At 45.7% G+C, this 27,362-nt stretch overlaps 2 protein-coding genes and 2 long non-coding RNA genes across 13 annotated transcripts in view; 2 read left to right on the plus strand and 2 right to left on the minus strand.

Moving 5' to 3' along the window:
- Window positions 1–1,750, minus strand: part of KCNIP2 (potassium voltage-gated channel interacting protein 2) — a 105,324-nt gene extending 103,574 nt beyond the window's left edge. The window contains exon 1 of one of the 3 annotated variants that reach the window (XM_083738053.1): window positions 739–1,750. In XM_083738053.1, the coding sequence (XP_083594179.1) occupies window positions 739–811 (73 nt within the window). In that variant the 5' untranslated portion in view covers window positions 812–1,750. The remainder of the gene's footprint in view (window positions 1–738) is intronic. The other 2 variants (XM_083738054.1, XM_083738057.1) reach the window with 2 other exon arrangements.
- Window positions 1–27,362, plus strand: part of LOC310844224 — a 168,170-nt gene that overhangs the window by 106,883 nt on the left and 33,925 nt on the right. The gene's annotated exons all lie outside the window — the stretch shown is intronic.
- On the plus strand, window positions 596–10,624 carry LOC310844226. The gene is made up of 4 exons (XR_014564014.1): window positions 596–658; window positions 3,091–3,226; window positions 4,139–4,215; window positions 9,866–10,624. It is a non-coding gene; the product is annotated as an uncharacterized lncRNA (long non-coding RNA).
- ARMH3 (armadillo like helical domain containing 3) overlaps window positions 22,358–27,362 on the minus strand; it is a 126,102-nt gene continuing 121,097 nt past the window's right edge. For all 8 annotated transcript variants that reach the window (XM_083737948.1, XM_083737947.1, XM_083737952.1 and 5 more), the window contains 2 exons: window positions 26,290–26,406; window positions 22,358–24,345 (listed from right to left, as the gene is read on the minus strand). In XM_083737948.1, the coding sequence (XP_083594074.1) occupies window positions 24,253–24,345; window positions 26,290–26,406 (210 nt within the window). In that variant the 3' untranslated portion in view covers window positions 22,358–24,252. The remainder of the gene's footprint in view (window positions 24,346–26,289; window positions 26,407–27,362) is intronic.

Genomic DNA, 27,362 nt, shown 5'->3' on the forward strand with positions numbered 1-27,362 from the left:
CAGCACCAAGGAGAGCTACAGGCCTCTAGAGGGATTTTGCTAGTCCCCAGTGCAAGGGGTTCCTTATCTACTAGGCCCTTTTCCAGGTGTGGGGTAACCAGGAAGGCCCCAGGGGGCATGCCTTCCCTTAGTAAGCCAGACACACCTGAGATGCATCTTGATGCTTTACCTTGGTGGCTTTACCCCCTTCTGTGTTATCTTCCAGATGCCCACTTGCCTTTCTCAGGTGGGTCTGTTCACTCAGGTTGCCTTGACTTGGACACGGAAGAGACTATTCATCAAGAATTCCCTTTGGTTTTGCAAAGGGGGCACCACACCTAATCCAGGCAGCAAATAGTTCTAATTGTCTGGAGCAAGGTGCATCTCCCAACGCTAAATAAAGAAGACTCATTTCTCCAGCATTCACACACACACACACACACACACACACACACACACACTTCCAGCCAACATGCTCCAGGTGCCCCCTAGGTAAGCCACGGGGCCAGATTTCAAGGGACGAAGTCAACATCGAGCAAGCGCCCACTTTGGCTAAGTGGAAGTTTGCACAGGGACTGCAGGTCGCCCAAGAGAATGGCGAGGGCGCACAAAGGGACACTGATGCGTGTGTGAAGTTCAGAGGGAACATTTTAGACCCGGGACCTCTACCCTGCTCCAGGTAGTTTGCCGCTAGAGGGATGCTACCCTTTCCCGCAGCGCCCCCGAGCCGAGCGCCCTGCCAGCCCGGGAGGAACTCACCGGTTAGTTGGTCGTAAGAACCGTCGAGGTCGCGGGAGTCGGAGAGGCTCTCTTTCCTGTCCTTGCCGCGCATCTTGCGGAGCGGAGACGCCCCGGGGCGCTGGGACGGGACGGGCACCGACTGCGCGCCTCCTCTCGCCTAGCTGTCCTCCTCTCTGGCGCCCGGGATCCAGCTCCTCCCTCCCCTCCCTCCCTCCTTCCCCCCGGCGCCCTCGACAGATCCTCCCGGCGGGGCGCGGGGCCGGGGCAAGCGGCGTCCAGCTCCCCGGCAACAGGAGAAGCGAGCGCCCGCTCTCTCCCCTCCTCCTCCTCCGACTGCCTTCTCCACCTCCCCCGCCAGCTTCTGCGCACAGCCGCTTTCCTCCCGTTCACACGGGTGGGCTTCTACACCGGGTTAAGGGAGAAGGAGATTGCCTCCCCTGAGGCGAGCGAGACTCCGCGCCTGGTCCTTCCCGTCTTCTTTACCGCCCCACGCCGAGGGTGGCGCTTCACGCTGGAACTAACACTCTCTTTCCCGGGAGGGGAGGGGAGGGTTTTCTACCGTGCACGCCGGCTGGGAAACTGAGGAATGAAAAAAAAAAGTGTGTGAGGGGGGTCAGTTAGACACGTGTCTCCGGAGGCCGGGAGACACGTGCGCCGGTACACAAATACGCGCGCCGGCGTCGCGAGCTCGCTTCCTCGACGCCCTCCCACAGTTGCAGAGCGAGGGCGCACAGGGAGGCCGCCCCTTCGGGGGCAGGCGAGGCGCGCACCCGCCCACCAGGCCTTGCGCGGAGATCCGGGAGCAGAGGAGCCGCGAGCAAAAGGGGAGAGTTCCAGCCGGGTACTATGCAAATCAAGCCCATCCACCCGCGCTCGCAGAGGCCGGGGATGGGGCCCACCGTTGAGACTTCGCCATTCCGAAGGCGCCTCCTTGCGCCCATCGCACGCTGCGTAGCGCTGCACGTGCGGACGCTTCGCCGACGGCCCTCGCCACTACAATCCGCTCTAGGCGGTTTTCAGAGGAGCAGGTGGGACTCCGAGGTCTTAGAAGGAACCAGTCCTTGGGGTGGGGTTGCCACTTCCACCACTCTTTAAAAAAAAAACCAAAAAAACACCTGGCTCCGTTATTATGAAAAAATAATAAGCCCAAGGTGGGAGAGCTTCACCGGTTGAATTCTGCCTGTTGCATCCTCTTAGAGCGCAGGAGCTTACCAGGAAGCGGTGGCAGGTCCTAAGACCAGCTAGAAAGGCTGGTGGTAGGGATATATGGGTCGCGCTGACTAAAGGAAGTTCCTCACTGAGGAGGCCCAATAGCCAGACAGCGGGCAGCTGTCAGAGGGCCAGTAGCTAAGCTAAGAGAACACCTGCCCTGGATGGATTTCAGATGCTGGATCAGAGGTATCACAGCATGGTGATGTATTTCGTTCCAGCAGTGCACTCTAGATGGATTGCAGCCTGTCCTGGTCCAGTACCCATCCACTTGCCTAATGAGGACCTTTATAGAGACCACAGCGTGTTTACAGCAAGGGATGGTGGACTGTACTGGCCCAGGGTTGCCACAAAAGAAAATGCATCACAGTGGTCCAGGAATAAGTTGCAGGGCATATCCCAGTAAGTTGGAAAGGAGATTTATGCGAATAACAGCTTCTTGGCTAGATTGCCACATAGCCCATCTCACTCTTGGCTTCTTGGTTGTTCCTTTCGGTAATTCTCATGTTTTTCTTAAAACAAAAAATGCTAGGAAAATGTTGGCTTTTTTAAAAAAGAGGGCATCTTTCTGTGAAGCCTGGAAATGCAGATAACGCATCTTCTTCACTTTCCTCGACCCACACCATTAATCTTAATTAATGAGTACTGCTCATATTCTGGTCTCTGCTGTACTGCTAAAACGCCAGCCAAATTGATTCCAGCCTTAACCCAGTCTACGATACCACCGTGGAGAAACTGAACTGTTCCATGGTGGCCAACAGGTGGCGTGGGGGAGCCACGCCTCTATATAATACCCCCCCATCAGTACTTCCATGGCTGCTGTTGCTCCTTTGCCTCGCCTCCCCGACATCAAATAATTTCCTTAATTACAATACCTGTATTCAGCACTGGCAGAGCTGGCTCAGGATGACATGGGCTGCTCCAGTCAATATGTCCTTCTCTGTTCTTGCCCATTTTCTTTGCAAGAGGAATTTGGAGTTTGTACATCTCCCCACAGAGCTGGGGCAGAGGAAGTAAACAGTTCATTCATTTTATTAAAGATTTGTGAAATACCCCCAAGCCACACCCATTTGGAGGAGCTAACATTCCACGTAATTATTGAGCACTATCAAAAGGAAGGGGACAAGACTAATTAGAGTTTCTCCTTTTCCCCTTCCTGAGGTGCTTTATTTCCCAAAGAGCATAAGAAAGCTACAGACCTTTGGAGACCTGGAGCTGATGGCGTGTTCTCATTGTGCCCTGTGATGGATGTGGAGATTCATTTCCCTGAAGCAAATGCCACCTGAAATTCTTCCAAGTGAATGTGGGCAGCCTGTGCTCATCAGGGAAATGGGCTGCTTGAAATACCTTTGGTCCGGGATAAGGGGTTTTTTGTGGGGGGGGGGTGCCCTCTGGCCCTGCACTTGACAGTCCAGAGGGGCACAGAGTGATAGCCCCAGCCTTGGGACTTGTGGGCTGCTGTCCATAAGCAATTCAGAAAGTGCCCTTTTCTTAGTACCAAGCAGGAACCACAAGTGTGAGCTGGCAGAGAAAGTGGGAAGCTGATTGACAGGGCTGATCTGCAGGGAAAGGATGCAGATTTGGGGGGGGGGCATTCACGAACAGCTGATTATTTCATTTATTATTAGAGTTTTGCTAACCTGGTTGAGGAGAGAGCTGCCACATTGATGTGCTCGATCAAGCAGTAAACTTTATGGGACCATCTTCCTGTTCTGTTTTCTCCAAGAGACTGGGTAGAAAAGGGGCCTGGAAGCAATTTTGCTCAGCCTTTTTGCAGAGAGTGCCAGGTCCTCAGGTCTCAGTTATGTTTTTCAGGGAACTCCAGATATCCTTTGCCTAATAGGAGTGGGGTCTCTGCAAGTTACAGGAGCCCTCAGTGGCACCACAATGCAAGACTGTATAACACAAATACAGAACGGCAAAAAGAAGGTATTGGGAACATGTGTGAATGTGCAAGAGTTGCATTAAGCCTGCTGTAGCAAGGGAGTTGCCAGAGTATGTGCATATCACAGCTCCTCTAGAAATGCCTGGATCTCAAATTATCAGCATCCTCCCCCGCTTTTTTAAAAGTAAGCTTTCTGTGAAGGGTGCTGCCTTCCCCGTGCAGAGAGAGAAGGCAAACACGGGGGGGGGGGCAGGGAGGGGGAGAGGGAAAGAGAAACTGACTAGGGAAAACTTGAGAAATGTCATTGTTAATTTCATCTGATAGATGGAGTGTCACACAGAGAGCAGCTGACACCAGATTGACAGCAGTCTGTCTGGAGGGCGCACACATGGGAGACTGAGGTGAGTGCCATTTATCAAATGAACAGATCAATCGGGATTATAGTATTTATTTCCTGTGATTAATATTTGAACTCCAATTCATCTTGCTTGAGAGTTCCAGTCTCCAATGATTCACTTTAAAGAAAAAGTCCGCACTGGAATTTCCCAGGCAATTGCAGATAGAAGCAAAGGTACCAAATTGCCTCACCCCAAAAAGGATTCATAATGGCAGAATTCAGTAACCAGTTTTGCTAGTGGAAGCCCATGCCCATAGAAGGACTACTAGTGTAGTGGGGCTACCTACTCCCCAAAATTGGCTCAGGGAGGTCAGGAGAACCTCCAGACTTGCACATGGGGATGAGAAGCTTGCTCTGACAGAACACTTTCTCAAAACCAGCTGATTTCCCTATCCTTCCCTGACTTAACCCCAAGCCCCAAAGGGCAGCCCAGGTAAGATGGTCTTACAAGGGCCCAGAGTCTGCAGGAAGGGCAATCCATTGCTGCTGCTTCTAGGTCCTTTATGCTCCTAGAGGTGTCTCTCCCCATGAGAGTTTTACTGGCCTTGGCAAGTGCTCTCTGTCCTACTCCTCCCCATTCCCTTTCCCTGGAACTTTCTTGCATATAGAGTCTCTGGAGAAAACACTATCTTGGCACCTTTCTCGCCATGTTCAAGGCAAAGGAGACATATGCCTAGTATTCTCACACCCCTAGGACCAATCAAAGGAAGACCGCTGGCTATTCCACATTTTCTCGTTCAAAAAGCCTGGGTGGCTTAGGCTACCTTGACTGCAGGTTGTCCTCTGAAGAGCAGTAACACCTCCTCCAGCCCCCTATGTTGCAGAGCAGGTGGTACCCACACACAGACCCAGGAGCCTGGAAGGAGATCACCTCTTGCTCTTGTGGCCCCCAGTGCCCTTCTCCTGCTTTCCTTCCCCCTCTTCTTGAGCTCTTGCCTTGATAGAAAATCTCTTTCTAATCATTTCTCCTGCTTGCATGCAGCCCTCCCTTCTCCCTCTCCTCCACCCCCATTCACTCCGATGGTGAGTGGGAGGGTTATTAATTTGAGGTTTTCCTTGCTCGTGCTCTAAATACCGAATACAGCGTTCAGCATTCCCACAGCAAATGAGACACACATTTCGCTTAGGAGGCAGTGGGAGAAAATGATGCAGCTCCTTCCACAAATTAATTGCTGAAGAGAAAGAGAGAGAAATGGGGAGGCAATCTGACTCTGATTCAACTTGTTTGCAAAGTTGAAGCAAGAGGGGGACAAGAAAAGGCTCTTGCCTGTGCTCACAGGGGGAATCAGTGACGTGGTAGGAGTGCGTCAGTTTGAACCAAGGACTTCAGCAGAGTTATTTGGAAGGCACCACAAGACCAGAGGGAGAGGGCATGTCAGAATAGAGTGGCCGTCACTGACATGGTGAGAACTCCGAAGGTATTGTAAGTAGATAGATAGATATAGATATAGATATATAGGCTCAGAGGGTGTCCATGACTGTTCCGTAACAGGGCTGCACACTAGGGACAAAGCAGCTGCCCTTCTCTTGGAGAACCTTGCAGCCAAGAAGGGGGAAAACTGATCAATAAGCCATTGAGCTAATCCCACTGGCACAAGAAAGGGAACACTCACAGCAAGACAGATTCCTTTGCCCTGAAGTACCAGGGCAAATCAAGAGAGGCTGTGGTTCATGTCCCCTTGGTGCAAGTTGCCGTATGCAAAAATGGCAAAAGCTAGGCTTGCCATATATCAAAAACTAAAAACCAGGATATCCTGAATGTTGTTGAGCTGGTTTATTTTTAAATAAAACCACTGAACTTGTTGGGATTTTTTTTACACAAACCCCAAGGTTGTTTAGCCATTTTTTATTTATTATTTTATAACACCAAAAAAAAAAAGATTATTTCTTTTCAATTGACTTGCCAAAGATCCAAAGTGCTGCCTTTGGGAAATCCCCCCCCCCATGTCAATTCTGCCTTTGAAATCCCAGTAATGTCCAGGGAAACCCAGACGTATGGGAGCTCAACAAAAGCTTCCATTTTATTTGGAAGGCAGAAGGCTGCCTTTTCTCTTCTAGGGATGCTACTAGCCCTGCCAATTTCCCCCTGCAGCAAAGAGCACATGCTGAGCCCACACCTTTAGGAGATCTGTCAGAAGTGGTAAAGATTCATTAGGATCATAGAGCCCATACCAAATCCAATTTGGTTTATTTAAAAAATGTATGGAGTTGGTAAGGATGAAGGAATCAATACTGGTTTGAAATAATATAAAAACACAAATTCTAACCTATGACTAAATGCACTTTCAATATATATTTCACTTTTTACTTTAAAGGCTTGCATCTTAGCAGTGTTCCATGGTTCAAGGGTACAGTAGCTTTGTAAACAAGCATTTTGGTTTCCCTACAAATGTCCCGGTCCTCAAACACTCTGCACTTCAACAGGGAGAAAGCCGCACTCGCAGAGCTCAGGCGATGCTGGATTTCTGCATCAATGTCAGCCTTTGTAGAAAGATAACTGCCCAGGTAGATTCAAGTGATTCAAGGGCAAGGATATACTGTAACTAAAGTTAAGGTAAAGGGATCCCTGACCATTAGGTCCAGTCGTGGCCGACTCTGGGGTTGTGGCGCTTATCTCACTTTATTGGCCGAGGGAGCCGGCATACAGCTTCCGGATCATGTGGCTAGCATGACTAAGCCGCTTCTGGCGAACCAGAGCAGCACGCAGAAACGCCGTTTACCTTCCCGCTAGAGCGGTACTTATTTATCTACTTGCACTTTGACGTGCTTTCGAACTGCTAGGTTGGCAGGAGCAGGGACCGAGCAACGGGAGCTCACCCCGTCGCGGGGATTCGAACCGCCAACCTTCTGATCGGCAAGTCCTCGGCTCTGTGGTTTAACCCACAGCGCCACCCACATCCCTTATACTGTAACTATACCTCACCAAATTCCCAAATCTGATACAATAGCTGTTTTTCTCTTTTTTATAGTACAGTACAGTACAGTACTCCTATCTCCAGAATGACATTCTCTCTCTATCCCACCACAATTGTTTTTTAAAAAAATGCCAAAATGTACACTTTATCTAGCCTGGCTTTTTAGCTGTTACAAAGAGGAACAATTTCCTTTGATAGTCTATCAAATAGCCTGTGGTATTTCTCTTGAAAGGTGTCAAACAAAGAGGGAATCTCTGCCAGAGTCCAATCCACAGCCCATCTTTCAGCTAATGTGAATAGAATAGTGTGGGGAGGTTGCCAGCTACCAATTACCAGCACACCAAGATCTCTAATGTGATGATGGTACAGTGGGGTACATAGTGCAAAGAGAAATCCTGTTTTCTACTCAGTCCATAGAGAGTTCCAAAAATATATATGTGCCAGTTACTTTTAAGAACATAAGGAGAGCCTGCTGGATCGGACCAGTGGCTGCTCTAGTTCAGCATCCTGCTCTGGCCATGGCCAAAAATGTTGAAATTTATCTTCCCTCCCTCTTTTGATTTGTTCATGAGTTGTAAGATCTAAGTGGTTTCCCACTTTTCTGCAGAGCTTTTTTTTTAAAAGAGTGAACTACATTGCTTTACTTAGTTTGAATTTCTAATATGCTGCTGTGGCCCCTTAGGAGTTACAGTGCTGGAAGTTAAGCTCCTGCCTGTCTAATATTAGACTTGTAGGTGCATTTTACTTTTGTGTATTGTGCAGCTTGTTTCATTTTCTCTTACGCTTCCCACCTTCTCTTTAATAAACTTGGAACTCGTTCTAGTTAGACACAGAGTATTACATAATGAAGGCAGATTCGCAGGCATTGAAGACAGCTTCCAGATTTTAAACCTTTGTGACACCTGGCTGAAATTAAACTCTGCATATATTCAGGGGACTGGTGCTGAGTCCTGGCACTGAACTCAAAACCACAGGTTCTTGTTCCCAGTGAGAGCTTTCCTGTCATTGCGGATAGCAGGTGTGGAATCATTCCATTCAGATTGGGTCCAGGGTGGGGGCAAAAGCTTGAAGCCTCCCTCCTCCACACCAGCTATTTTTATTTTTTTTAAAGCCCATGGCAAAATAATGTCACATCAAGTTTGGCTCTCAGCCTTAATCCCCCACTGCAATTTGAGGATAAAACCACTCACTTTTGGGGGGTTTTCTTCTTCTAAAAGGTCTACATATATGTGAAACGCTTTGCAGACAGTGAAATATTCTGCCAATGCTACTGTTATTATTATTGACCCAAGTTGTTTCCATACAATCATAGAATTTTATCATCTCCAATAGAATATAATTTCCATCCTATCAATGCAGCCCAGACTGGTCACAGAGGACAGAACTGCACCTTATAAACAACCTGTGTTGATCCCGGAGTCCATAAGAACATGAGTAGCCTTGTTAGATCAACCCAAAAGCTTATCTAGTCCCGTGTGCTGTTTCCACACGGCAGTCAACCAGATGTCCACAAGCAGGACACAAGGGCAGTAGCTCTCTCCGTCTCCATGTTGCCTCTCATCCTGGAGGTATTAGACAACCATTGTGACTCTCAGCCATTGATAGCCCTGTCCACCATGAATTTATCTAATCTCATGTTAAAGCTATACAAATTGGCGGCTGTAACCAGAGTCTTGTAGTCCTCTTGTCTGTCTTGAATGGTCTACCATTCAGTTTCATTAGGTGATTCTGGGGCTCATGTATTATGAAAGAGGGAGGAAAAGCTTCTCTCTAGCCACCACTTGCTGGAGGAGATATTATAGTCCCATTCTGTTCAGCCCTCAAAAGCTGGGGGAAATCTTGGGATTGAGCAGCTGGCTGTTGGCCTGGGGCTCTGCGGGAGGGGTTGATTTATGGACTGTGAGGGGAAGAGATGACTGCCATCCTCTGTTGTCTTCCATCGTTTGGTTGGTTGGTTGGTTTGTAAGCAGAGTGTAAAACCTGAGCCCAGGAAAAAGGGATGGAGTGTGTATACTGCAGTCAGCTAGGTGGTCACAGCCAGAGTCAAATAAGGGCAAATTAAAAACAAATGTAAGAAACAATGAATAACGTAAGTGGTTCCAGATGGATATCGCCTCTCAGGGTCTGCCAACAGGACACATGATGTCAGGTTAAATAATCAGTGCCAAAAACTCTTCTGGCCAAGGTTATTTTTCTCAATTGCTGTCAAATAAGAGTTAATCAAAGCTTTTTGGGTAATTGCTCCCTGGCTCAGGGAGATGCCAGGCAGGCTCTACATAGGTAACTATAAGTATACCTCATAGAACTTCCCAGAAAGCAGCTCTGTGAGCAGAAGGAAGGCCAAAAGTGTTCTGGCACCCTATAGACTAGAACCATATTGATTTAATGGGGCATGAGGTGTATAGGCAAGTCTGCAGCAGATATGAGATGGGCAGTATACATGTGAGATGAGAAAAGTAAATTATAGAGCACAGAAGTAAAACAAAAAACAGCACAATTTGATTACTAGATACAACACTCAACTTTCTGTGGCATGAGCAACTCTCATGGATGCAGCCTCTTCATCTGCTAAGGTGCCACCATGGCTTTTGGAGAAGAATCGTGGGTGCTAAAGTGGAAACAGGAGCTCAGTGCTTCTCAAGAGCTGCTTCTCAGACATTCTCTCTGAACCAGTTGTGGGACCTCAGGAATTAGACTTTGTGCTCTTCTGGTGAATCAAGGATGTAGTTAAAACCAGAGTCGAGTGCCTCTTGAAAGGAAATACCTTAGAGAGAGACTGTCTGGGAGCACCTTCTCAGAGGTTACAAACTTCTGCAAAAGCCACCACAGATCAAGCACCTGATATCATCTAAAAACTTAATACTTTTCAATAGAGTAGGTTCATATATTTAGAACTGGAATCCTGTGACAGTGACAGACTGTACCATTTCATACTGTGGGTGTGGTGGTGGTGGGGGTGCAATTTCAGGTCTCCCCTAGGCAAAACCCCACACACATCCATATAAACAATGAAGACATATAGACAAACACATACATACATGTAACATGGCAGGAATAAAGCTTTTGGTGCAGCCTGCTTCATACTTTCTATTTGCAGGGATTTATTTCTTTTGAACATCAAAGTGGTTTCCTTCCTCAGCCCTAGTTGGAAGTGGTAAAATCCATTATGTAACCTCAGAACTCAAGCAGCTCACTCTGCTGCATGTATAGACAAGACTTGTCAGTTGCATGTCATCAAGTGATGTTCATGCATGTGTGAACTGGCCCCCCAGGAATAATTCATTCTTCCTGCCACCAAAAAAAAGCACATACCCATTTGCGTACACCTTCCATTTGGTTTGTTGGAGATGGTAGTTTTTACTTGTTCTGGTTGTTAATTGCTCTGTGCGCAAAACCAACTCTTCCTCTCTGCATTTCTTTCAGTTTGTTACAAGATCAATAGAAGGGAGTTTACCATGCATACATTTGAATTTAAGAAATAAAGACCATTTTTTAAGATGACAGAATCATTCCTGTTTAGTGACTTCTTTGCAGGACGTAAAGCTGCTTTGAGTCATACCTGCATTGTCTGAAATAGCTTTCACCTCAATGCTAAACCTCCAGTGGCTACTTGATTTACTCTGGCCTGGAGCATTTCACAAAGGCTTAGACACAAAAAGAATGGACTCCAACAGCCTTGATGTATTAGCAAACCTAGCCAAAATAGATACAGCATGCAGTTATATACATCTTCCATCACTTGTTGCTGTTGTTTGGCTGTATTAAAACAAAAGCAGCTGTGAAAGAGTGCTTATTCAAATGCTGGTACAGATCAGATAACAAATCCATCACATACACCTCAATCATAGACCAGCATATTTTACAAGAGCATTATGTTCAAAGCTTGCAGCTGGAAGGCTGAATCAACCTGAACTAGAAAGCAATTGGGTTGCTTGTTGTGCACTTAGAAGGCCTTTAAAATCACCTGGATATAAAAGCAGGCTGTGGGGGATGGCAGCAGGAGATACAGTCTCACTGCAGTGTTTGAGGCTAGTGGGAAACTTATGAGACCATATTCATAGTAACCCTTCAGGACCAAAACGCTGGGACTTTGTAAATCAAGAGGGCAAATGAAGAACACTGATATCAAGTCCTTTCAGTCCTGCTAGGAGGAAAGCCTGGTGTTGTATCTGTGTTAGAATGAGAGCACTATGCCCTCCCCATTGCAACACAACACCTCACCTCCCAGCTACAATGGCAGGCTGGTCTTAGTGATCTATCTCAGGGATGCAATTTAACAGCTCATTAAGCAAAGACAGAGCATTGATCACCATTATTAAGCACACCTTTAGCTAATTGCAGATTTCCATTCTTATGGCTTAACTATGTAGGAAAAGTCAAGCACAGGATATTAAATCACCATGATCTAAATCCTGGACAGTTGATGTTCCTTTTTGATTTTACCATAATTAATTTTTCCTTTTTTTAATGTGGGGAATATTGTTGTGTTTTATATTGTAAACTGCCCTGTGATCTTCAGATAAAGAGCAGTACACATATTTAATAAACAATAATAATACCCGGTTTGATTTTAACCTAAAGCCTTGCTACCTATGAACAAGATTGGCATCCCATTCTGCAAGGAAGGCCACAGCCACCTCCGCAATTCAGGAAGCATTTCAAGAATGGAGGTTCATTTCCTGTCCTCTGCTTCTATATTACTTGGTATAATAATCTTTAAGGCTGGATAGGTGAGTTTTAAAAACTGCTAAGTATGAATGGCAGTGTATAGATTACTTGTCAGTTTCATGGACAGAAACTCCATGTTTGCTGGCAAATATTGCAGCCTATCGGGGATTTAAAATGTGGCAAGATGGTGATAGCAAATGTTTTGAGTTTCCAAATCAGCAAGGGAGCTGGGTAGTATAGGGCTGTTCTTGTGTAACTTTGGCATGTGGGAGATCTGGGATTAGGATTACAGTATGTGTTAAGGAGAAGGAGAAAACTAAATAAGCACCCTCATGTGGCTACTCTGGACAGGGTTTTAGTCCTTTCCCTTATGTAAATCCTTCCCCCCCCCCCACTGTTATTATCTCCATAAGTAGTGAGGCATTGGGGCGGGGGAAGGAAAAGGTGCAGATGGTGTTCCTGACTTTTAAAATAGTTTGGGGCAGGGTGTGGGGGAAATTACATCATGAGATGGATTTAAACAACCCAGAGTGTATGGGGGCCCAGAGCGCACACACACACTCAGTCTTCAAAGCAGCTGATAAAAATGTCCCCCAAACCTTGGGAGATCCTAAACATGGACCAGATAGGAATGTCAAGTGTAAAAAGGCAAAACTTTCCATTTCAGATGTCTTTATTTCTAGAGGCGTTTGCATCCCGTCTCCACTCACTTTCAAAAGGGAAAGAGGGAAATGAAGACTGTGTTTCATCCTCACAAACATGCTCTTCCCTCCACTAGCAGCAGATGTATGGAAGTATCTAGGGACAGTTCTTCTTGGTGGGAGTGGGGGAGCGGGGAGAGGAAGCCAGTCTGGGAATGCTGGCATTGAAGAGGACAGTGCTCTCCAGCCTCCTCCAGCCCCAGCTGGTGCTTGTCACCAGAGCGTTGGCTTTCCCAGAGCGCAACTTAAACCTAACAGCTTGGAGGTCCCAGGCCCCCTCCAGCACAGCAAGAGCCTCAAAGCCAATGCACTTGTAAGCTGATGCAGCAGAAATTAAATGAGCAAATGTGGCCGGGGCCTTCCCCAGCCTGCAGTTCATTACACACTCACAGCCCTGAGGCCCAGCGTGAGGGAAGGGTGAGTGGAGGGGGCTATGCCGAAGTCAGACAGCTTGGCTAATTAACCACTAATTACCTAGGAGAGTAAGGAGGCTCTGTGCAACCGAAGAGAGTGAGGGGGAAAATGTCTGAGGAGACGGGGGGGGGGGGAGCCATTGCACTTTCCCAGCAGGGGCTGCTGGAAGACCAGGGATGAGAGGTTAAGCAAAGGGCAACGGGTGGTGAAGTGATGGCACCTAGGGGGGTGCAGTTCATGGGGCAGCGGAAGAGCTGTGGCCAGAGGAAGCGCTCCTTTGCTCCGCTTCCAAGGCCCCGATTTCTTCCCAGATCTGTGCCCAGCTCATTTAATCTAGTCAATTGGATTCACTTCCCATCCGCTTAATTCAATTAGTCCGAGAGGGGCAAAGGAGAAGGAGCCTGAACCAGACTGCACTTCATCAGCAACTAGGTAGATCAGAAAGGAAGGGAAGCGTTTAAGGGAAATGAATCGAAGGCCTGAGGTGGCACAACTCTGCCCAGAATGATTAGCAAGGTAGGGTGGGAAATGCATTTGTCTTTGTCTCTAGAATGGCCTGGGCTTGAATTATTCTCTAAGACTGAGAGACCAGTGTAAACCATTTGAGACAGGGCACATTTTTATCAACAAAACGGAGCGCCTGAATTAATTCTCTAGTCTAAAGCAATGATTTTCCCAACGTTGCATATGCATGCTCTGCAAAAAGGGGGGTGTGCACAAAAGAATCCCCACAACACCACTATGTACATTTACTAGGGAGTAAGTCCCACTGAACTTAGTGGGGCCAATGTGTGTAAATATGCATAGATATAGAATGCACATCAACAGAAGCAACAGAAATCATCTTCCCTATGGAGACAAGAGTCAAATGAGCCCCCCCCCATGCTGTGCCGCTTCCCAACCCCACAAAAGGTGTATCAATGCAGCTTGCTAACCAGAAGTGTGAAAAATGCTTTGCTGGAAGCTAATAGTTCAACAAGAGCCAAAGGCTGGGGCTGCAGGGAGAGGGAACATGGCTCTACATTGATGCCATGTTGAGAAGTGTAATCCTGCACACCCCCTTTGAGGAACTGGCCACCTGTGAATCAGGGACACACAGAGTTCTGAGCTAAGGCTGGCAGTCTTGTTTTATGCCAACACGGTGAAATGTGTTATGCCACATGGCAGCTTGCAGCTAGACAACAGGGTGCTTTAAGGCAGGAAATGTGAATACAAAACTGCAAAAGTGCCAGGCTGACCCCAGATGGATCTCCATGCTAGAGGCCCACCATACATCATGGTCCTTATGTACCAAGTGCTGCTTTATGTGTGGGTGTGTTTTCCTGCAGACAAGGCAGGGCAGCAAGTCACTGTGTTGAAGGGTATCATGTTATCCATGTTTTCACACCATATGGTTTAGCTATACACCACTTGGCCGACCCCAAGTGCTACAGCTGGCTCCAAAACCAGCAAAGGCAAAGCAAGCACACAATAAACAAAAACAGATAAGGTCTAAGAGTGGCTGGTGAAACCCAGCCAGATGGGCGGGGTAGAAGTTGTTGTTGTTGTTAGAAAGAGAGACCTCCGCCAGAAGACAGTGCTCAGACTCCCTATCCACTTTGAAAAACGGAACAGGTCCCATGTGCTTTTGGCACACCTCAACAACACAGAAGCAAAACCTTAGACGCAAACACTGTTGAAACTGGGTTGGCTCACAGTACCCTAGGACAAAGTGCTCTGTTCCTTTGATGCAGGCGAGATGCTCTGCTTAGATCAAAGGGCTAAAATTTTTCTGCAGGGCATAGAAATTTCATATATAATTATTTGTCATGCTGTACAACTGGAATCAGATGGGCCTTTAATAGTTTACATGGGACATTCCTTCCTTTCATGTCACATGACTTGCTTGATCACGGCAGGTTTAAGATCTTGCCCTGCTGCCAGTCTAAATATTTGCTAGGCATCTACACTCCATTCTAGATATAGGATTCAAGAGCCAGCAATTGACTCAACAAAATAGTCCTCAGTATCGATCATGTTCTCTCCCCCATGCACAGGTATAAACTTCCCACAGCCTCCTCGCCCCTAAAGAAGGAAGTCTAGCTCTGGCCTTGATGCAAAATTCACCCTAAAAAGCAACTACTTGAGAAGGAACTTGTAAGGCAAGGATGGAGAACCTGTGGTCTTCTAGGCGTTGTTGGACTCCAACTCCCATCATCACCAGCCAGCATGGCCAATGCTCAAGGATGTCAGGTTGTAATCCAACAATATCTGGAGGGCCACAGGTTCCCTATCCTATATTGAGGATTAGCCATTGAACATGAGCATTGCTGATGACCTCTACCCTATCTATTCTCATTTCCCTGAACAAGTACACAATGTATATTAAATATGTAACCCAGGTCAGCTGCCAGGGCCCACTGATCACTAGAACTATCCAAGCCAGATGAATCGTGGCAATTGCTCTTATTCCTTGCTGTCAGCTCTAGCCAAACCCTCTCCCTGCCCACCCATCAGTCATGGAGTGGTACAATCTGAAGTGGTGCAGCTTTGCTCCATTCACAGACATGCCACCTCAACATTTGTGTATGAGGACTTGGGACAGGAACACTGGGGAGAACCAGCTCCAATGACAGAGAAACAAGGTAATGGCTGTCATCAGGGATTATACCCTTCTAATACTGAACTCAAAGCCATCTGGGCAGAAGTCCCTGACAACTAGGCAAGATTGGTGGTGGTTTTCCTAAGGTACTCATTTGTGGAATGCATTTGATATGGATCAGCAGGCTTTCCCATATAGCCGTGGTGTGGTAATAAGCTTCTCGCAAGATAGTAAGCAACCATTTGGGATAGCTTATAAACTGCCCAACCAGAGCCAGAACACTTGGAAATGCTATTGTGCTGTAGCACAGTGCGTGCGCACACACATTTTACAGCAAGACATGTTACTGTAGGAGAGCCCTCTCCAGCGTGAATGTGCCACATTAGTGCCCTATGGTGACTTATGGGGTGTGAAATGGCTGTAATGAGGACAGAATGCCAGGTAAGCTTCCGTCAGAGCATATGCAGTCTGGATAGTGTGCCTTGGGAGAAGGCTATTGAACAGTTACCCACACTCACAAGCTGCCATAAAGGAAATGTTAATTGAGGCGATAAAAGGCAGCTAGGGAGAAGGCAGATTCGAGTTGATAGCAGCTGGCTGCAATAAATGGGAAAGGGACCTGCTCTCTTAGGGTTGGGAGAGAATGCTTCTTTCCCAAGTAGTTTGCAGGATGGGAGTTGCAGATCCATTGCTTGGCAGAAACCAGTGGCAGAAACCATGCAGCCGAAGGCAGGATAATGTTGGGAATTCCTTGTGAAAATAATCAACTAGCTGATTTTTGGCACAAGGGTCATATACCCCTTCTTCCACTAAACTTGAAGTATTCCCCACTGACTTTAATTCTCAGGGATTCTGGGGTCAGGCAGTGTTTATTGTTGGGCTTATCCAGGGGGAGAAGGAGCTTCCTTCTAGCTCCTATACTAAGCCCATATAGCCTGGAAGAAAGCTCTTTAGTCCTAACAAGTTAAAACTATATATATAAAAAACAGAAGAGTATTATGCCCAAGTGCACTAAGATGCACACCAATGTAAAACAAACATTATGAGATCCTGCTGGACTCAGAATATCTAAGCTGGAAACTGGTAAATTCAGACATCCAAAAAGAACAAGCCAGGCGCCACTGGTTCATACAGGTTCTCTTTCTCTTGCTCTTTTTTAACATAGGTGGGAGAAATTACCCACCCTACAACCCCTGGGAATAACCTTCCTCCTGCTGCGTGCAGGAATAGCAGCTAAGGTTGAGGACATCTTCTTTTCCTAGGTATTTGTGCTGCGCCTTTACTTATTTTTATACCAAGTACTGTTTGCACCAGTTTAGTTCTCGGATTCACACTTCACCCATCATCCCTATCTCTGCTTTGAGGAACTTGAGTGAGAATTCTTTCCTGGCTCCTAAATCCAGGATGCTTCATCACACACAAAAATACTCAGACTGAGGAAGACAGTCTGTGGTTGTCTGCATCTGACTGGGAACAGACCCCAAAATGGCGATACACAAATATCCCTCATTAACTAACTCTGTAGGTGTGTTTGCACTGCAGTCTCAAGCCGGAAGGCAAGAGGAGCCCTGAAAACAACTGTGTGGAATCTGGACCAATTACTCTTGTGAGACAATCATCCCCTACTGGTTGACAGACTATAAGATCCACATTTGCCTAAAGTCCTCATCAGTGACCTAAATCTGGATGTTAACATCAATAACCCAATTTCATCATGAATTCAGCATTTCTCATCACTGCAACAGAGGAAGAGAGCTCTCTAGATGCAGTTAGTCCATGAGGCAGGTTAAGACAGGCTTGAACATCCCTTTATTCTCTGTCCACCCCATGGACAAGACCAGAATAATATAATTTGGGTTGGGAAAGACTCAATTCTTGCTAGAGAAAGTGTGCCATAACCTTTAGAAAAACATTCACAAACTCCCTCAGGGCTGCAAAGAGAGAACTGGAAGCCTTCTGTATTGGAAACATTTATAGAGTCTGCTTCTGAATGATCAACAGATGCCCACAGAGATTCAATTCCTGCCAGGATGAAAAATTGGCAAATATTAAGTTCTCATGCAGTGATTGAGCCGTTTCAGATTTAAATGGGTGAAAGTTGCCATTGTTAGGTGTTCTATTAATGGACCATATAGTGCCTCTGGGCCACTTCGCTTTGCAGTCCAGGGGCTGTCAGAACACTAAAACAAATGCTGGTGCTAGGGACAGAAATTTATCTTGGGGAAATGCAGCAAAATCTGCCTTCTGGTCATTCAGCAGCTGCAAGGCTGCTTGGAGGTAGTTTTCTGTACCGGTTGGCTAGACATGGTCTGAGGTTCTATGAAAAGTGCTGAAATGTCTTATTTTGCATGGACTTTCCTTTTTGTACTGTGCTCAGAAATAGTGCTTGTGAGGAGTACAAGATTAGAACTGCCTGTGGAGATACCTGGGGACTGGAAGTAGCAGAGTCATTACTGCCTGAGCCACTGGAGCTGATGGAATGGGAGCACTTGAGTGGTCAGTGTGTGGGTGTGCGTGTGGGTGTGAGAGAGAGAGAGATATGAAGCATGTGGTAGAACATCATTATCTCATTGGCTGCCCAATATATAGGTAATATGAGGGTGAAATCACCAGCACAATCCCTAACGAGCATGGACAGTGTTTCTAGGATGCTCTTTGTGTATAGCAGTTTTTTTAAAAATTGAGAGCAAGAGTTCCTTGGCTTGCAACTATTTATATATGCCCACTGAAAACATCTCTAATTTATCCTTTTCTTAGTTTAGATTCTGCTCAAAATGGAAGGATATTGCAGGGGTCTCCCCCTCACTGCTTTATGAACGTTCACTTCATAGACAATGTTAATGGCTATGAGATTTCAATCGCCCCACTTCAATCCACCCTTTAACCAAGGGCAAGCTGTGAGCAAATGTCCATTTGGCAAATTAAGACTTCCCAGGCAAAGCACGCTGCAGCAGCAGCATTGAGCAAGCTCCAGGAGCAGAAGCCAGGAGGTAGGGGATGTGGGGGGGGGGGGCGATCCTGAGAGCCAGACAGAAGTGCTGAGATATGCTTGTTTTTGCTTTGGTTAAAACATTAACAAGATTGCTCTGAAAGCTTTGCAAGAGGTTGGCTGCCAAAATTAAATGTTTAGAATTTAAAAGCATCCATTTTTATTAAAGTCTGACATATTGCTGGCTTGGCTTCAGTATTGGCTCCTACAGATGAGGAGAACTGGGCACTGAAAGACCAAGACCAAAGGTGAGCAGGGTGGCCAAGATGCAAATGAGGGCACAGTTCCTGCACCTTTAATGGTTATGCAGAGCACAGAATTTCAACAGGTACAGTTTGCATGTTATTCTCTCCTCCACACAACTATTTATATAGGTATAGGTGCCCTGCCCTCATCTGCATCTTGCCCCCCTAAATATGGGTGCAAGGAGGCTATTCTGTATGCAAGCATCCTAGGAGAAAAGAGGTGGTAGAACTCACCTGAACTCAGTTCTGGCACCTCTCAGGTGAGCACCATTGCCATTATAAAAGAACAAGGGAGACATTCGTGTTGAGTTCTGGCACCCCCACCCCCCGAAAAATAGTACTGCTTAGATCACACATAAGTTTAAAAATAGGCACATCCACTTTCATGTTTTGTGGTACATACCCCCTCCCTCCTAAGATTAGGTCATTATAGGCAGTTAAAATATTTGTCTTCTGGCTTCTGCCACTCCACTTAAGACCTGGCAACTCCACAGTCTCAGAGGCAGCTAAATTGATGGCAAAGACAGCTATAAATTAACCATTACAAAATTTATTCAAGTGCTCCATATAGATCTGTCGAAATTCTCCACCACAAGCCCCATCTTAGTCTCCCTCATTAGCGCTAAACATATCCTGTCTCTAAAGAGTCTGAACCAGCATCAGGTGGAAGGAATGGAGGAAAATCCAAGCGGAATTAGCAGAGATGAAAAGCTACAGCTGTCTCAGACAGGGGTCATGGCTCAGAATAAGGAAGACCCCACTGCAGATAGATTTGTGCTAACTAATCTAGAATCACTAATTCACAGCTCTGAGTTCTTTCTCTTTCTATGGCCTCTGCAAGCAGCGACATAATTTCCATATCTATCAAGGGACAAACCACTGCCTGGGAGGCAGCTGTGGTTCCAGACAGGATAAAAGGAAGGCCAGTCAACAAAATAATCAAACCCAAGTTTTGCCTTGGGCCTAATGCACTGCCTCTAATACTATGCTGTGTGAAGACATGAGTGCTGCTGGGGGAAAAAACAGTGTGCAGTAGCAACAGAAAGAGGGAATGTTACGAAGTATCCCTAAATTCAGATTTTGCAGTATTGTAGCCTACACCTGAGAATGGAAGCTCTGTTATGATTTGGAAGACAAGGAATGAACCACCTGCAATGTGTCTTGCTAAATACATTGGCAGCTGTCTTCTTGGCATCCTTCCTTATCACTTGTAAATTTAAAAGTAAAACACAAGAGCATCAGACTCTTTCTTGAAGTGTTAAGCCAAGGTGCCTAAAATGTCACTCTTTCGTTTTCCCCACATAGCTAATAAGGAAGTTTCAGTGGGATCAGGCTCCCACCAGAAAATAGTGATGATGTTAATCTTTTTCCCCTTCCACACCTGGACATCAGAAAGAAGTTACACCTTTAGAAGGCATTGCTCAGAGATTTAGGACAATCTCTTCCTGGCTGGCATGATTTAGAAACTTTTAGCACCCAATGCTTTCGGGAAGACAATATTTTTAGCCTTTTATTGTAAATATTAATCTCAGATTTGGTTGTAAAAGCTGCTACTAGCCTGCTCAGAGTTAGGGGCTTCTTATCTTCAAGGGTTGGACTCTATCTCCCAGGATCTTCATTAATCTGTGACTCTCAGATCCACCCACCCACTCTGCAGGTGTCAGAAACTGTGTCCTCTTTTTCACAGAACAGGCCATATGCCCCTTTGTTACACTACCTCATTTTATTTTTCCTTGTTTTTTTGTTCCTTTTGCTGTACCAGAATGGTTCCAGGGTGACACTACCAAACTCTCCTCTGCATCCCTTACCAAAATACTCTGAGCCAGTGTTCTTAAGCTGGCAACAGATCTTTCCCTTCTCCATGCTTGTCCTACTGCTCTAAAAATCCCTCCCCACCCCGTGCATTTTTTTTGCCTTTACCTTCACATTTCTTCGAAACAGGTTTGTATAGCACATCCTCAGCAGCAATTTTCTCCACCACATTTCTCTCTTTTATTCTCACAAACCACTTCAAGCATTTCCACTATTAAAAAAAAAATTACTTCCCTGTTTTCTGTTAAGAAAGCCAAATAGCTCATACCGTTAGTTGCTTCAAGCTCTCCAGAACTGAAATCCTTTTCCTTTGCCAGTCATCCCAAACGTTTTCCTCATTTGTTAATATTGCCAAATTGTGTTCATCTTCTTTTTCCAAAGTGTGCTGCACAAGCCCCCTCCTGCAGTTTTTGTGGTAAGGCTGTTGCTTTAGAATGATTTCCTTTTATTGCTGTGGCCAGGCAGCTTCCCCCCTCCTCAATTTCTTGTTAGCAGTCTTCCTTTGCTGCATATTTCTGCGAATTGAAAGCTTGCACCATTAGTTTTAACCCTTTTATTAGCTTTAAACTCATTTAAACTTAGCCTGTTGTTAGTGTGTTGTGAACATCTGCATCAATTGAATCTGCTTAATAGCTTTCAACAAATATGTTACAGTAATTCCTTCCGATACAAAAAAATAACTTGAGATTTCATTGTCCATGATGACCCTTGGAGTTCCAAATTCCAGAGTGTGTTCAGGCTCAAGCACAAAAGATCCTAAAAATAGGGGCCAAGGTTGCATGTGTAAGCTTGCATTGCGTGCACACTGCACACTTCATAACAGAGACCTTTCACCCAAACCACCTTGAATTGCTTGACATGTGCATATAGTGAGGGTAGCATCTTCCCCAGCCAACCTTTTGTCACCTGCATCAAGGGATATGCATTCAAACAGGAAGTGTGCAACTGCTCAAAGAATTACAGTAGAAAAATGACATTGTGTTGTATCCAAAGCTGAGTGAGGGACATTCCACTTGCACAATGAGACTTCTTCTGTCTCTGCTCTCCCCACCCTCCCCAAATCTGCTTCAGGGAGATGCAGGGGGGAGTTCAACCGTGCAAGCCAAAGTCTGTTGTGCAAGAGAAATGACAGTGTTGGATACAAACGACAATCCAAGATGCTTCCAACTGAGTCAGATAAACCCAAAGGCATCAATTCATGATAATACCAATCACTATAAACTAGGAAGTACATCCTAAAACAAAGGGTACTCCTATAACAAACTGAGAACTAACTACAGAATGCAGATTGGAAAGGGGGAAGCGCAGAAACACACCCCTTGCTGAAAAGAACTCTCATGACCTATGTGAAGAAGACCCCACTCCCAGCCCAAAGTATAGGACCACAGAGCTTCTCTTCCTGGTTAATTCTGAGGATGACCCTGCCTACCAAGCAAGAGAAGGCACATGAACAAATGAAGTAAAAGGCTCCTGAGCAGGGGTTGCCACCCACCCACTCAGTCTCAACCTCTTCTATTGGCTGCAAAGTAATACATCTCTCAAACCCAATTTCGGCTGGGGAGGGGACCCGGTGAGTGCCACAGAAGTCAAATGTGCTCTATGTTGGTAACTAGTTTGACAAAGAAAATGCTTGCAGGTAACAAACTGAAAAGGACTCAAAGAATTAAGCTTGCAATTTTCAGATTTTCAAACCCAACTTCTCTCCACCTCGCACAACCCATCCTAAATACTTCACTGAAGACGGCAAGTGCTCTGAAGCAAGGACTATGTCATTTGTGTATTTGGTACAACAGCAAGCACAGCATTAGGACCAAGAACATGTTAAGAGTAGTAATAATTTATTACCTCTCCCTCAAAAGAGCACGAAAAGATACACTGCACACAATAGAGTGATCAGAGGCGCCACACCCCTCCCTGGCCCCTTACTGCCAAATTCTATATACATCATCTTACAGGTGCTATTTCAGCAGCAAGGTGTTCATAGTGTTTCTTCTAGAGGGGGGGAAAAAGAATTATTCCTTGAAATTCTGGCCTCAAAGTCCACTGCTAAGCATGGCTGAGATCCATCCACGTACTGGGAAAGGGAGGTTCTCATCGGAGTCCATAAAGAACAGAGGAATCACACAAGATGGCAGTCTGTTCTGAATAATAACCAACATACACCAGGAAAGAGCCCAGTAAGGGTGCCTGTATACCTGCTTGCCGAATCCTGTTGGCATCCATTGGACATGGTTCTGCAGCCTGGAAGATAATATGCAGGTAGGAGACAACCCCCTGCAACAGATACTGTGCCAAATACTCCCAACGTTTTAATTAAGAATTCAGACTCTAAATTTTAGAGCTCATCTGATTGAGATTTCCAGTCTGAGTACAGTACCAAAGGTATGACCAATTCCTGGCTTCCCAACAGAGCACAGTCCTATATTTCTAGAAAAAGGATAACAAAAATCTATGGGACAGCTGACTGGACAAACATGTCCTGTAATCTGCCGTTGCAGCCCTTGGTGAACAAGAGTATAGAACAAAATGCCAGAGATGTAGAACACTGATTTTCCCCATCCCAGGCTTCTTTTCCCCTAAAATGCTGCGAGATACTCCCAACTAATTAATTCCCTACTTCTACCTATGCAATGAAGCACTTTATTGGAGCACAGAGAAGGTAGACTTTGACAGAGGAAGGGAAGGTGAGCTAAGCAGTTCCTGCTTCAGTCAATGTGAAATTTGGCATAGGCAGTGTACGTGTTGAATGAACTAGACACTGAAAATGTGGATAGGAGCACTTGGTCACCATATCAGCACCTTGGGGATCCAGGAGTTTCAGGCCAGTGGAGAGATGCTGAAGAACCTAATGTAGGAGCTTAGTTAACCTACTGGAATCAGGGGAAAATGGGTTCCTCTGATACACAACAACTGTATTAGCAATAAAAGCAGAGGGCACTCTCTTTTATTGGTCCTATGGAGTGGGGGTGGGGAATCAATGGCATATATTCATATCCTTAATCCCCAGAGTCTTAGAACAGGGCAGTAGGAATAGCAGAGGTGAGCTCATAGAGGTAACTCTAGGAACTCCGGAGACCAGGTGTTTTAGGCAGGACACTGCGAAACCTCTTGAAGAGAATCTCTTGGAAGCACCATTCAGTCAGGAGGCCCTAACTCAGAGTGAAGGGCAGAGACTTCAGCTGTTAATTTCCACAACAGTTTGAGATGGGACTGGCAATACACAGGGGCAACAGATGCAAAGCACCCAAGTCAAGCAGATAACTTATAGACAGAAGTTCAGTCAATCTGCCCCTTATTATAAAGGACTTAGTTCCCATGGCCTGCACTACTTTCTCTTCCTCGGCATCTGTCCATCATCAGACAGGTTGCAGAGAATCAGAAGGATGAGCTCTCCCAACAACACTGTTTTGCTCTAATTTTGCTCACTTGGGGGAAAACTCTTATCCCTGCACAATAGTTGCTGCACAGAGAAAAGCGAGAAAAAGCGGTAACTACAGATTTCTCTTCCTCACTCCCAACTCCACAGTGTAGTCAACATCACCAGTTCTCTGTGCTCAGGAATGTGGGACAAGTCCAGTTCTTCCCTTGATGATTCCTGGGGAAAACCACACAAGCACTAGGGATAGACCACCCCACAATCAGGAGTTACAGCCAATGCTGGGGAAAGGGACTCAGTGATGCCAGGACTGGCCAGGAAGCAGGATGGAAACTCCGCTTCAGGAGATGGTTGAGAATTCTTTAAGCAAGGTCTCCTGGCTGAGAGTGTTGAAGGCCAGATTTCGCCGGACATTGATGCTGATGGATCGAACCTGTGTGAGAGAGAACAGTCATTTCATATACCACTTACACAGACCAGCACCTCTGGCACTGAAGGAGACCCCTGATAGGTGAGCTTTTGTTGAAACGTGATTGGCTCAGGGAAGAAAGCCTACCAACAAACTAAGACTTTCAACTACCACAAGGATGTTCAGTCAGATCAAAACAGCTTATGAATCTCTCTCATGCAATCTACCCAGGTGCAGAGATGGCTGAAAAATTTCCTTCCTCAGTCTATCTTTGTGTCTCGGGTGGTTCAGAGCTTGTGGGCCAAGACAGAGCTCTTGGGAATTGGGTGCATTCAACCCAGAGGTAAATTGGAGGAAGAATGTGGTGGCGAGGTCAGGATTAGAGCTAGTGGAGATCCAATAGCAGTGGGAAGACAGAGTGGGAAATTGGCTAGATGCAAGGTTGGCAGGACTGTGAACAGCTCCCAGGCATGCAGCTTTCAGTACACAACTGAGCCACAAGTGGTGCAAGCCCCGAGTCCTGGATGGATGTTTACTGTTTTGAAGTCCAATAAGGTTTCTTCTGCATCCTGCACAAGCCAGGAGAAGAAACTTAAGAGCTTGTACTCTCCTCCTTTATCTGTGTTTTTAAATGGAATTCACTGTAATGATATGTGGCAAGGACCACTGGTTTCAATGGTTTTAAAAGAGGACTGGGAAAAGCCATGGGTGATAGGTCTGTTAAGTCATGACAGCTGCCTTCAGGGACACTGTAAGAAACAGAATGCTGAACTAGTTGAACCTTTTGTGTTTCCATCTAGATCACCTTCTATTGTAGTCATAGATAAATGTACATAATTCTGCATAAAAATTCAGAACACAGCAATCAAAATAAACAGTGCAGATCTGGGACATTTTCATAATTTAATGTTGAACATGTTTGGTTCAGAGTATGTACCCCCTTACTATTAAATAGGGCAGCAGATCTTAACTGGTAAATAATGGGATTTTGTCAACATACAACCAAATCAGGTCAATTGGATTCTTCCCTTCTGCTTTGATAGCAAACTCAGGAAATACACAAAACATTTATTGTAGTTCTCAGAGATTGGCTTGTAAGAGGCTCAAGAAGTCTCTAGAGAAATAGGGATTAAACTGGTTGCATTTGTTCAATCATCAGATGAAGAATAATGACGAAAGCTTCCTTGTCTTCATTCAACTGGGAAGAGAGTCCATTTGAACATTTCTGATAGAAAAACTGGAGGAAGGAAGACTGCTGGCAATTGTGTTAGCTATACTCGGTGAAACTGAATCTAAACTACTAGCATTTAGGAGATGGACTCTGGAAAAAGTATAATCTCAGAAAATTGGAAAAAGCAAATCTGCATTTTAATCAAGGGAAATGTAAAGTTAGTGAACAGCAGGGCATACTGAGCAGCAACAATTCCTGAAAGAAGGGGGGGGGGGAGAACTTAGGCAGCACACACAGCTGATACACAAAAAGTAGCAGAGAACATAGTACAAGGGAAGGGGAATATGCCACCTGCTTGTATGAATGCACAGATCAGGACAACCATGGCTGTTTCTGAAAATGGCTGTTTCAAGCTTCTGTGTTTGGCAATTTCCCTCTTGGGAAATTCAAATGAAAAACCACCCTTATTCATGTTCTGTCAATGGAACTATTGGAACATGCTCATCTGATGAGCTGCTGGCAGGTTCAATCAGCACGAGATTTCTCTGGCTCTCTCCTTTAGGAACATGCAGAAAAAGAGTGCAATAAACCCTGAGATGGAGTTAAAACCTTCTTTCTCTAACCATGTCTTGCCAGCATCCTGTTCAAAGTGACCTAAGGAAAAGTACACTAGTTTGTCACCTGTGCCAGTCATATTTCTGGATAATAAAAGGGACGTTCTGGCTGTGCTGTGGCTGCTCTGCAAAGTAGACCATGGGCCAAGACTTTGAGGCTCCTACTCACGAGCTGAAACTCACCAGTTCTTTAAAGAAAGCAGCTTCTTTGTGTTGCTCCGAGTAACGTTCATATTGGTCCAGCCCATCCTGCAACTTTAGGGTGAGGGTGTCGTAGTTGGAGCGCACCACTTCCAAAACCTGCACCAGAAATACACAATGAGAAAGAAGAATCAGCTTGTTGAAAATTGTTCAATCTACAGCATTCAGCAGTGAGCGTACAGGAATCCTACTGCCTTAATGGGAAATGAGGATGGAAGAGGAATCTGCCAAACTTGGAGGAGCTCTGCCAAGTAGATCTATAAAAATGTGCTGCCTAGCACCTCGAAGATGCTCTCCACAGGTGCAATCTATGCACTACACAACAGAGAATAGGGCGGTGCAGTGGAAGAATAAATGTTGATGTGCCGCAAGGTCACTTCTGAATAGTTTTGTCAGCAATCCTGCTGTTGCTAGAACAGGCTGCCTCCTCTGAAAACAGCCTCCTTCCTTGATTCTGTTTGTCAGGTTTACTGGCAGTGAGGAAAAAATCGCCAGCAGTAACAGCTATCTACAGATTCAATTGGCCATTTTCTTGCATATGTGCCGAGGTTGCGATGGGAATAATAAGTGTTTGAAAGCGTAGACCTCGAAGCACAGAGATCAGACCCAGGAGGAAGAATAATTCACTCCCAAATGCAACTAGCCACTAGGGACTGAGCATAATCGAATAATACACCCTCTGCCAGACAGTTAAATAGAAAGCTATCACCACAGCTCCATGAATCAGAACTCTGTCCTCTTGCCAACTGTACAGATTCAAGTCATCTGCAATTAACCACAGAGAGAAGGTGAAGTGTACTTGAAAGGAAGGAGGCTCTGAACAAAGCTGTCTTCTGAATGTGTGCTTCAAGGCAGTGTGTACAAGGTTCTCACCTGTTTAGCTTCTTCTTACCATGACACATTGAAAAAGCTACCATGATCTTATTTTTAAATGCCTGAGGAGGCAGTGAGAATGCAAGAGTTTGCACACACAAGTTCTCAACACTGGGTTTTTTTAAATTTAAAAAAGGCATATTAAGTTTAGTATCAATTACTTTCCTTTCATATTTAAATGG

Source organism: Podarcis gaigeae (genome assembly GCF_964106915.1).
Source record: "Podarcis gaigeae genome assembly, chromosome: 5".
Taxonomy (NCBI): Eukaryota; Metazoa; Chordata; class Lepidosauria; order Squamata; family Lacertidae; genus Podarcis; species Podarcis gaigeae.